Raw genomic sequence first — 12,480 nt, forward strand, 5'->3', positions numbered from 1 at the left:
GATATGCCACGTGTTGCCGATTCTAGTTACAGAATGACGCCCTTTTAGATTTTTTTTTTAAAACTCATCTAGTACTTCAAAATACAAGTACAATACTGGTCTAATAGCATAGACTTTCGCATCATCCTAGAGAAAATAGGGAATGTTTTTCTTGACATAATTGAACTACCCTGTACTTAATCATCATGAGTTCATGACCATGGACTTTTGTCCAGCGATTATGTATACTCCGGGGGGTTCTTAAAGTCATACTAACTCCTTAGAACTTTCAATCAAAAAAAGCAAAAGCTAAAGCAAAGAATGCATGAAAAGGTCACATTTGCACTATTCCTATGTAACGCTTTTGCTTTGATGATTTCACCCCAATAATAACATATCATATCTTCTCATGTGTCCCTCAAACGATGTGTCAAATCCGCGACCTATCATTACAGCGAAAGCGTCAATTACAAACAAAAATAAAATTTACGAGGCTTCAGTTCAATGTGTCGAGCCCTATTATTGATGATGATGGTGGTGGCGCCGCCCTTTCCGCCCGTCCCCGACCGTTGGCTCGTGTGAATCGCATACTTGGGTCTTGAACTTGCACCCGAACCGCCGGGTCAACGAGCCTTTCCATCCAACTCGCCCATCGGGTTGACCGGGCGGTGGCTTATTGTCAATCTTCCCGATCACCTTCTTCATGTTGGAGCACTCCCGCTCCAGCTGGTGGACCCGCGTCCTCATGCTATCCATGTCCAACCGCAGCACTTGATTCTCCCTCACAGCCGACCTCCACGTGCCGCCACCTCCTCCTTCCTCCGCGCGTGCCTCCACCGCGCCACCTTCCTCCTCACTCTCCGCCTCTCTCTGCAACACCGAGGGCCTACTAGACTCCGGCAACGCAACCTCCCCGGCTATCAGGGTACCCGCAATCGCGTGACGGAGCTGAAGCTGCTCAAAGAACAAGACTTGCACGACAGCACGTAGCGGCAACCGTTCGTTCTGCGCCGCGTGCGTGCAGGCCTCCAATGTCAGCTTCTGGCAATCCAGAATCCCACATATCTGCTCCCGCTCCGGTTCTGAAATCCATGGATGAGCCTGGACATACATAAATGAATCATATCAGTGTTTATATTCTTTTCGAAAACTCCATATCTCAAAATACAACTATTAGTCTACTACAGCACTAACCTTGAGATAAACATCGACAGCTCTGTAAAGCCCGTCGTCGAAGAGCCTGGCCTGTTCCGGCAGCGCCATTGCGAAGTTATAGAACCTATCCGGCTTCAAATTTGCATCCGAAGCAATCTCAGACAGATACTCGTCTGTTAACTTCCCGACAAGCATCAACGCCGGTGATCTAGCATCTTCAATATCTCTGTCTTCGTCTTCGTCTTCATTAATTCCATCTCCGTTACTGTTTCTCTGACCCATTCCATCCAGAAAGTACCCAACAATCCTCTCCACACAGTCGACGTCGTATAGAGTCTCATTCAGATACGAATAGCTCGGAATGAGCAAATCGTCTAAGCTCGCTTGCTCCAGCTGCGACCCAATCTTCTTCTCCAATGCATATTTACATCCCTGCGAGGCGTTCAAGATATTCGCAGTTCTCAACAACCCGAATAGAAATCTCGCACTGGTTGAAGGTCTTGGTGTTTTCTCCAATGGAAGGTTGGATATTATAGTCTCCAATAGCTCTCTCTGCTGGCTCTCCGAAGCTAAAGAGGAGCTAGAATTTGTGGTGGTGGTGGTGGAAGAAGAAGAAGGCTTTCGAGTCGATCTTGAGATTCCGGGGATGTATTTCTTGGCGTAATGCATCAAACAAGTCTCCACCATTTCAAGGCTGAGATTTCCGCCCTTCATTGCTAGAATCAATCTCTTGAAGAATGGTAGGCTTAAGAGGACCAAGTCTTCGAGCCAAGAATCTGGATGGTTAGCTCTAGAAAGCCCTTTACTTCTTCCATTACCAGTGTCAATCCCATTCCACAGAATCTGGTGCTTTGATGTGTTTGGGTTCGGGGCGACCTCATTGACCGGCCAGCCGAACAGGCTCGGATCGGCGTTGGTGGCTCTGTTGGCTATGGAATCGATACACCTCTGCGTAATGCCTAAGGTTTCCGCTAGTGGCGTGACGCGCTCGCAGGATTTCAGGGCCTTGATGGACTCTTTAAAGCTCTTGAAGACAACTTGGGAGAGGAATCTTTCGGTTTTGGAGATGAGGTTGTCTTCGGAGTACTCTTCTGTCATCTCTAGATACTCGCCGGCGCAGCGGAGGGGTCCCACATTGGTCGAGTTGAGGTCGATTTTGACGCCGTAGCAGAATTTGGCGGCGATTTCGAAGGTCTCGGAGCCGCCCGGGAAGTTTGGGAGGACTATTTGGCACTGGACTTCTTCAATTTCGTCCGGCTCTTCTTCTAGCTCTTGTTGCGGGTGTGTTGGGTTGGCCTCTTGCTCTTCGATTAGGTTGTGAAGCTTTTGACTTTTCGACATAAGAGGGAACTGAACAAAGAGCAATCACAAAGCAACACAAGTTGGTTAAGTTTGGTGATGGAGGAAAAGTGTGTGATGTGTTTGATGAAAGGTGTAGTTCGACTGACCTTGTGAAGATGAAAGGCCATGTCTTCAACTTCGACCACAATGTCGCTTGGTAACCCAGTTGTGCAAAACCTGCAAGGGCAAATTTTGAAGAGGAATTTGGTTAATCCATGCACTATTATGAGTTGGGTATGCAGCAAAAGATGAGAAGGTGGAGTCTTGAATGAGATTGAAGTCTCACCATGCTTGGCCTTTGGAGCTTGGTTGCTCAGCTGCTTCTGTTATCTCCATCACTCCCTGTCTATCAGTATCTCCCAGAAAAATCCAATCTTTAAGAGAGAATTAGAAACCCAGACTCATGAAGGTGAAAGAGTCAAATGGGATGTGACTTCACTTGAGTAACAGAAAGTAAGGAAGGAAGAAAGGTGGGATTGGAATCAAACATTATGAGAGAAGACAAACAGAGCTTGAACAAAAATTTCTGAAAAGGGAGATCCAACATGAGCACTATCATTTTTCCTTTTCTCTTTGAATGAATCCCATCGTGAGAAAAAGAGGGAAGAATCTCCCACTGAACAGTCTCACAGACTCTCTCCCACCCACTCTGCCCAGAAAGAGTTTGCCTCTCTCTCTCTCAACCTCTCTAATTTTAAGATAGAAAAATGGGACTCAGAAAAGGTACGGTGTCTTTGAGGCACTTTGTTCTTATAAATATATAGGTCGAACAGAAATTTCATTTCTTTTCTCAACTATTTAGGCTTTTGCTTTGCATAATATGATTTTTTTGGTCAAAAAGCTTTGCATAATTTGATGGAATCCTAATTTGATTACAACTGGAGCCGGGTTTCATTGCTTTAGGTCTACTTTTTAATTGAGAATGATCATTTCGTAATCTGGGTTGTGGTGACATTTCTTTGTGTATTCTATACAGTATCATTTTTTGGGTACAAATACAGTATCATTTTTTGGGTACAAATACAGTATCATTTCTTTGGGAAGGAAGAAACAATGTGTGATGTGTCCACCAAATTCTAACCGGACCATTTTAGATTTCATGTACCAACTTCATTATTTACTATACCCCAATCCATGGCACAATTTGGCATTGGCAAAGTGCACCATTAGTTTCAAATCTGATTCTACTATTCTAGTGTTTAATATGTAGAGTACTGTTTGGGTTGTGAATACTTTAAACGATTGGTACAGAAAATCCTAGGGACCGAACGACAAGTTTTTTGGTGGGTCAGGGCCATCAGATAGTAGCAACTTCCTACAAGAGTTAATACTTTAATCATCCATCCTCTTATATCGGCCGCCATCCATCTCATGGTTTGGATTTCTTAGTTCATACTCTCATACTTGGAGCTTGTGACAGATGGTATTGTAAGGATTGTTGCATTTGGTGTGTGCATTTGCATTTAGATTTCTAGTGCATGAAATGAACAAGAACAATTGCTAGACTCGTTTTTTCTACCATATGAAGAGATTAATATTCTAGGCTAAAAGATTAAAGTACTTCTAATCACGTCTTTTTTAATTTGTACAACAATGTTTCATTCTTTAATTAGACAGAACACTTCATGTCATCAAACTGATCGTTTTTCGAAGTCAATCTATCTTTTTATATCGCCTCAAGATGCATTAGAAACTTTTGAGTTGTGATATTATCTTTGCTAAGGTGTTCTATTAGTCGGAGATATAACCTTACACATTTACTAAATGAATAGTTCACGTCTCTAGAGTTTCAATATTCCCAAACACTTAACTGTCAATTCTTGCCATCAAATTTGGATAATTGTACAAACTTGTTCTACTGATATTTTTGAGATTCAGCACTGAAAGCAAGAGATATGGAGCTCTCATTGCATTTATATCAGCATATCCACTCTCAGAAGCATTAGTTGTTTGCATTTATGCAGGCATTGATGGCAGGACGAGGAAAAGCAGGAGTTCTTTATTTCTTTCACGCAAACAGTGGGAAACTGGGAGGTGTTCAAATTTCAAAAATGGTGGGAGCTTTATATGGTTGGAGACTTGGAGTTATATATGGTTATCCATGAATCATTATTGTCAAATTATTAAAACTCCTATTGATAATGAAAAGTTGAATCCCCAATTATTGAACTTATATCATGCACTAAATTTATTTCTACATCACCATGAGGGAGGGAAATGAATCAAATGATGTAGGTCACAAGGGCTATAGGAATATAGACATACCCCTCCACTTAGATGTCACTGAATGTTCTGATATAATAGTATTTGGTTTGCTTCTGAATGATTTTAGTGAAAGAGAAATCATAGAAATGGTGGACTAACTGTAATGAGCCCCATCCTTTATAAAGAAGATAGGGTATTCACATGGTTTGGAGACTAATCATTAAGATAGGAATGCACAAAAGAATAATAGGGTGGCATTACTGGCATACATCGAACTACCTTTTGAAGCAAGACAGTGAAATGCCAAGCAAGATGACCCAAAAAAATTTCAGGAACAAACCAGAACACTGAAAACTGGATAGAAAAAAGGCTCTGTGGGTCTCAGTGTTAATTTGATCATATTCATCTTGTCCTGTCTATAATTTAACCAGATTTCTTCTCTCAATCTCTCTCTCTCACACCCATGCTTCTCAATGTTAATAAACAATTACAAATGGTTTTAAAAGAAAGGCAAGCACAACAACCATGACAAACCATCCAACAATGATTCCAAAACCCATGATTCTAGCCCCTACGGTAAGTTGAAGCATTAATTCAGAAGAACACTATGCACAAGATTAGAGGAGAGTTATATAACCACTAAAATCATAATTCTATTATTATTGTTGCTAATGCAATCAGTACAGTTAAAAAAAAGGCAAGTTTGAGTTGGTCAGAACTGTCCTCACCAACATTACCTGCACTAACATTGGTTATTTACTAATACGATACATAATTGCAGACAACATGTAAAACAGGCCCCAGATGAACTTGGGTTTTCATCTACTACCAATATTCAAACTCTATCTCCCCTTCTGGCCTTCTCCATCTTTATGCTAGCCACCTCAAATATCAAAAGTAATAGCTACTGCTGGCTAGCTCAGTAGAATCTTCAGGATATAATGCAACTTCCTGCATAGAGCAATATCAAAGGATCAATCAAATTGCTTAAGGTATACCAGTCTATCAAATTAACAAAGCTGCTTAAGAAATATGATTATATTTGCTTAAAGGAGCTCAAAGATTACTGTGTACAAAAGGTCAGTGATACAAGCATATGCAATTATTCTAAGAATGAAATATCAGTTCCAAACTATTTCAATCATTTTTCATTATAACACGAAAATAATGTAAAACCACAAATAGTAATTTGGAACCAATATATAGGGTTCGAATTCTCTCATCTCAAAGTAGTTCACCGATACATGTCATCAAACATCTTAGTGCAAATTCTCTGAAAAATAATGAAATAATGCCCGATCATTGAGGTGAGATATTCACCACCTTGAATCAGAACTCTAAAATCATACTAGCTAATTAATAAACCTAACATCAATCCATCAGCCAACGAAAAACAACAACATCAAGCACATAATCAAGACTTTGTTAACCCAACCATGGTTACCTGAGTTACCTGACTGTGAGCCACCTTTTTCTCTTATTTCAGTACCAGATGCTTGTGTTTCAGAACCAGATGCATCATCCTTGGGTATATCAACCCCAGGCCATGAACGACACATGCAGTGCTTCCCCTTCTCAATGCCGCTGTAGACCGACTTCAAGTGATTTCCACACCCTCCCCACGAGTACTTCGAACATTGCTTGCACACCACCTTGTAACACATTTTTGGTTTCTCTGTTTTTTTCTGGTCGATCTATGGAGCTCAAGCTTTGCGTGAATCTAATTTGGCTTGGCTTTTCCTCTTCGTATCCGAGCGTTTATATAGCTCTCAACCACTTGGGCGTTGACGCGACTTACTGAATACAAATAAGGGCGTTGACGCGACTTGCTGTTGCCTGTAAAAGCCACCGGTGTTTAAGCCATCGCTTATGGTCTTTGCAGATGATCTAGTCGTCGCTTATGGGTTCTCTGCATCTAGTCCTCGCTTATGGTCTTTGCATATGAGTGGTATGATTTAGTCGTCGCTTATGGTAAGTCTTTGCGTATTATGCCCTAGCTAGTCCTTTATCTTCCCTTTTTTTTTTCTGGATGGTGAAGTATTTTGAAAGGACTGACATATATATCGATTTTTCCTATTGGTTATGCAATACTCTAATTTGCATCTAGAACTACAGGACTACACATCAAAACTAACGAAGGAATAACAACAACGATGGTCAACCATTCAAAACAAAAGAGAATCATACATTGTAATCAGATATCACTAGGAGTCAGAAACATGCGACCAGTATTGTTGTGTTCTTGAACATCCCAATATAATGTGATGTGAGTTTATAAGCAATGCCAAACATATATAACAAATACCAACAAACTCATTGACAGAGTCGAAACCTTATTTGGGCCAGTTCAAAATTAAGAATATGAATAATTTTGTCCAGCCGAGCATCGACGACACATCCGATATGATACTATTGATATGTCCAAGATTTGAGCAATTACGCTGAGACGTACATATGCGATATGATATGTTCCAGATTTGAGCAATCACATACGCAATGTGGTGAAAATTGTGAAGGGACATCTTGCCTAAATATAATCTGATGCTGGGATACCGTGAGAAAAAGCCAAATTATAACTGTTATTTTTACTCGAATGGAACAGGCCTAACCAAGTTCTATTTGTTATTCACTGTAACTTGAATTTGGCGTTCCTTGTTAATTCGTTTTACTGAGCAATATTTAATGGATTATGATTAACATACAAGAAACAACGAAGAAAGAAAAAGAAATGAATTTGGTCTAGTGACTAGTCTATCCTTTGTCAGCGGGAGGTCATGATATCGACTAACAATAAATTCATTATTTTAAAAGTAAGAACAGGGAAGTCTGAGAGAGGTGGATACGTTGAAAGTGCACCATATTTCATTGATCAATAACCCTTTATATATGGGATGTTTACAACAGATAAGTCCTACTCAATCTATAACCTTATCACTGCAGTCAAATACTAAACTGTATTGACTAAACAGAATTTGACTTCTTCCTACTATGTTTGGATGAGCACACCATTATCCTTCAACACTCCCCCTTGTGCGATCCAAACGTAGTGTTCTTTTCGTTGCCTCATTAAAACCTTGTCGAGTAACAAAAACCCTGTGGGACAAAAATAACCTCGATCAAAGGAAAAAACAATATCCCCCTGAACTCTGAAACTCCCCCTGATTTTTTTGAAATCATGGGAGTTCCGATAACCTAAGCATACCAATGCTTTTCACATGTTTTTCAAATGTGGTTTTAGGTAAAGATTTGGTAAATAAATCTGCCACATTCTCATCAGATCGAACCTGGTTCACTTGAATCTTGAGTAAAGTTTGTTGTTGCTGACTGTAAAAGAACTTAGGTGAAATATGTTTGGTATTGTCACCTTTAATATATCCTTGTTTCATTTGTTCGATACAAGCAGCATTATCTTCATAAATACTTGTCGGTTCTTCAGTGGTAGATGATAAACCACTAGTTTTTCGAATATGTGAAATAACTGATCTTAACCATATGCATTCACGAACTGCTTCATGTAACGCAATAATCTCTGCATGATTTGAGGATGTGGCAACAAGCGTTTGTTTTGTAGACCTCCAAGATATTGCCGTATTTCCCATGGTAAACACATAACCAGTTTGGGAACGTCCTTTATGTGGGTCAGAGAGATACCCAGCATCAGCAAAACCTACCAAAACATCATAAGGGTTTTTGACATATGGAATAGGTTTCCCAATATTTCTGTCAATTTTTCTTACCTCTCCATATGGATAAAACAAGCCCATATCAATCGTACCCTTTAAATATCGAAAGATATTTTTTATGCCATTCCAATGGCGTTGTGTGGGTGCCGAGCTATATCTAGCTAACAAATTCACAGCGAAGGAGATATCAGGTCTAGTGCATTGTGCTAAGTACAATAATGCACCTATTGCACTTAGATATGGCACTTCTGCCACCAAAAGTTCTTCGTTATCATCTTTAGGACGAAACGGATCATTCTTTGGATCTAGTGTTCGACCAATCATGGGAGTACTAACTGAATGCATTTTGTCCACATTAAATCGCCTTAGCATCTTTTGGACGTATGCAGATTGATGGATTAATATTCCACTCTTTCGGTGTTCTAGCTCAAGTCCTAGACAAAACCTAGTTTTCCCAAGATCTTTCATTTCAAATTCGGATTTCAAATAATTGGCCGTATCTCTTATTTCTTCAAGAGTACCAATTAAGTTCATGTCATCCACATAAATGGCAACTATTGCGAAACCAGAACTTGTTCTTTTTATAAACACGCATGGACATATATCATTGTTCACATATCCCTTCCCAATCAAGTAATTACTTAGACGGTTATACCACATCCGTCCGGATTGTTTTAAACCATATAGAGAGTGTTTTAATTTTATGCAAAATGCATTCCGTGGTTTAGAGTCACTTGACTTGGGCAATTGAAATCCATCTGGAACCTTCATATATATCTCTGAATCTAGATCTCCATAGAGATATGCTGTAACCACATCCATAAGGTGCATGTCAAGTTTTTCAGAGACAACTAAACTGATAAGATAGCGGAACGTAATAATGTCCATTACAGGAGAATATGTTTCCTCATAGTCAATTCCAGGGCGTTGCGAGAAACCTTGGGCGACAAGGCGGGCCTTATATCTTGAGACCTCATTTTTCTCATTACGCTTTCTAACAAATACCCATTTGTATCCAACAGGTTTTACGTTTGGTGGGGTTAACATTACCGAACCAAAAACCTGTCTCTTAGATAGAGAATCCAATTCTGCCTGGATTGCTTCTTTCCATTTAGGCCAATCTGCTCGTTGTTGACAATCTGCAACAGAGCGTGGTTCGATATCATCATGCTCTATAATATCTCGAGCAACATAATATGAAAATACATCGTCAACAATGATGGAATTTCTTTCCAACATCTCGTGTATATTATCATAGTTAATTGAGATTTCTTTGTTTTCTGTTTCAAAGATTGAGGTGTCCCCCAATATTGATTCTTGAACATAACTGTAATCAGAGATAATCTCATGAGACGGGTTTTCAATGTTGATGTCTAAAGGATTTTTCTGTCCCAAACTCATTCTCTTCCTTGGGTGAGTGTCCATCGAACCAAATGGTCTCCCCCTCTTTCTTTGGGGAGCCATGGCCTCAACCACACCTGCACTATGTGTGGTTGCAGTGCCGTGCACATTGATCATAGGTACTGCTGCACCATGTCCCTTTATAGGAATTTCCAACCTTGCAGGTACATTTGCAGCTGGTATATGTGATCTTGTTATTTTGGCGATATCAGAAAACGCATCCGGCATTGAATTTGCCACGTTCTGAAGGTCAAGTATCCTACGCACTTCATTATCACATTGTACGGTTCGGGGATCAAGATGAGACAGAGTAGGAACAAACCATGATAATTCCTGTCGTTTATTTTGAACATTCTTGTTCGTATCTCCCCCTAACGACGGGAAGACTGTCTCATCAAAGCGACAATCCGCAAATCTAGCGGTAAAAAGATCGCTTGTCATAGGTTCTATGTAACGGATTATTGTTGAAGAATTGTATCCAACATAGATACCTAATCGTCTCTGAGGACCCATTTTTGTGCGTTGTGGGGGCGTTATTGGCACATAAACTGCACAACCAAATATGCGCAAGTGTGAGACATCAGGCTCATATCCAGTTACCATCTGATATGCAGAGAAAGGTTGATTGGCGGTGGGTCTGAAACGAATAAGTAAAGATGCATGTAGTATTGCATGACCCCAAGCAGATATGGGTAGATTGGCACGCATAAGCAATGCCCTAGCAACCATTTGTAGTCTTTTTATGGTGGCTTCTGCGAGACCATTTTGTGTGTGTATATGGGGTACTGGATGTTCAACATCAATCCCAATAGACATGCAATAATCATCAAAAGTTTTAGATGTAAACTCCGCAGCATTGTCAAGGCGTATGGACTTAATAGGGTGATCTGGGTGGTGTGCCCTTAGTCGAATAATTTGTGCTAGGAGTTTAGCATATGCAGCATTTCTTGTGGACAATAAGGCGACATGTGACCAACGTGTCGACGCGTCCACCAAAACCATGAAGTATCTAAATGGTCCACTATATGGATGGATAGGTCCACAAATATCTCCTTGAATTCTTTGTAAGAATGGAATATTTTCTTTAGTGTCTTTAGCATAGGATGGTCTAGATCCTAATTTTGCTAAAGTGCATGCTTTACAAAATGAGTGATGGGCTTTAGAAATAATCATTGAAGAGTTTGCTTCACTCTTAAAGTCCTTGATAACACTAGAAGGATAATACCCCTTGGAGACCACTTGCTTTTGGTCATTAGTTCTTTTTATTCGAAAAAATGGATGTCCATGTGAAGTTTTTAGTATGCGGATCATCATATCACGACCAGGATGTCCCAAACGGTCATGCCAAAGCCTGTATGTTTCGGAATCCCAAAGATCATCTCTTATAACATGATTGGATTCGATAATTCGAATAGTGGTTAAGTATAACCCACTAGATTGACCTTTAAGTTTTTCTAATATGCGTTTTCTTCCGCATAGATCAGAAGTAATAAATAAGTACTCTTGTCCATTTTCATAATGAGTATTTAAATGATAACCATTAGCACGTATGTCCTTAAAACTCAAAAGGGTTCGAGGAGCTCTTGGAGCATAAAGTGCTTCGGTTATATCAAGGAAAGTGCCATTTGGCAATAAGAATTGGGCTCTTCCTCGGCCATGAATCACTGGAGATGACCCAGTCATCGTACTCAAATAAGATTTAGAAGGCAAAAATTCAATGAATAATTGCCTATTTCGAAGTATTGTGTGTGTAGTTGCACAATCAGCAAGACAATCGAGTTCTCCCGGAAACATACCTACAAATAATATAGGATTTAGCTCAAAATATGATCATCACGTATATTATAGAAATTTTGAAACAATGCTCAGTACTTTGAAATATCAAAATTTTTATTCAATCCGATAAGTCAGATGTACGATTACATTGACATCTTTATGATACTTAGAAAAAGAAGAAAAAAAAAAAACAAAACACTAAGACTAAGTCTACAATAATTAAACAAAAGGCATCATAAGCCCTTTCTTTTTCTTTATTCTCATAAGGATTTGCAACTTATTCAAAGTCTATTGTAATAACCCTAGATTTTAAAACAATATGTGAATTGTTTTGAATTCTATTAAGTTTTGGAATTTCAAATAAAATGAAACTATTGTTTGCGATGTTTTGAAACGAAAAAAAAAAACGGAAACGTTTTCGGAACGTTTATTAAGAAAAACGTTACGTTTCCGAACTGAATTATCGACTTTTACTCCGTCGCTCGGTTGCGAAAACTTTCTTCACGAAAGTTGTAGAGCTCGTCGATACGAGTTCGAGAGTATGTGACGCGTTCGAATCGGACGTCGGAGGTAAAAGTTATTAACGTCGGAAGTTAGTTTCCGATTTGGAAACTAGTATAAATAGATAATTATGGAATTAGGATTTCCATAATCAGAAACCCTTTCTCTCTCTCTCTCTCATCCCGCCGCTCTCCCTTTCTCTCTCCCTCCCTCGCGACTCTCTCTCCCCTATCTCTCCTTCCAAGCCGGCGATTTCCCTCCAATCGCCTCCGTGCTCGACACCGCCGGTGTCACAGAGACCGCGTGACCACGACGCAGCGATCGGTAGTAGCGGCGACGCACCCCGAGCGGGGATCGAGCAACACCGACGAAGCTTGACCTCGGGATCGTCGAGTTCGACGCGGCCGGCATCGTAGGAGCTCGGCGCCACCACCACGAC

The 12,480-nt window shown here is 40.1% G+C and overlaps 1 protein-coding gene across 1 annotated transcript; it reads right to left on the bottom strand.

Annotated features, from left to right (window-relative positions):
* Nucleotides 1-200: 200 nt before the first annotated feature.
* Nucleotides 201-3,167, bottom strand: LOC126805228 (BTB/POZ domain-containing protein At5g66560). Its single transcript, XM_050532253.1, has 4 exons — nt 2,762-3,167; nt 2,583-2,652; nt 1,174-2,484; nt 201-1,080 (listed from the first exon to the last, which is right to left on the bottom strand). The coding sequence occupies exons 1-4, from the start codon at nt 2,809-2,811 to the stop codon at nt 499-501; spliced, it is 2,013 nt and encodes a 670-aa protein (XP_050388210.1). The 5' UTR covers nt 2,812-3,167; the 3' UTR covers nt 201-498.
* Nucleotides 3,168-12,480: the final 9,313 nt, after the last annotated feature.

Source organism: Argentina anserina, chromosome 1 (genome assembly GCF_933775445.1).
Source record: "Argentina anserina chromosome 1, drPotAnse1.1, whole genome shotgun sequence".
NCBI classification, from domain to species: domain Eukaryota; kingdom Viridiplantae; phylum Streptophyta; class Magnoliopsida; order Rosales; family Rosaceae; genus Argentina; species Argentina anserina.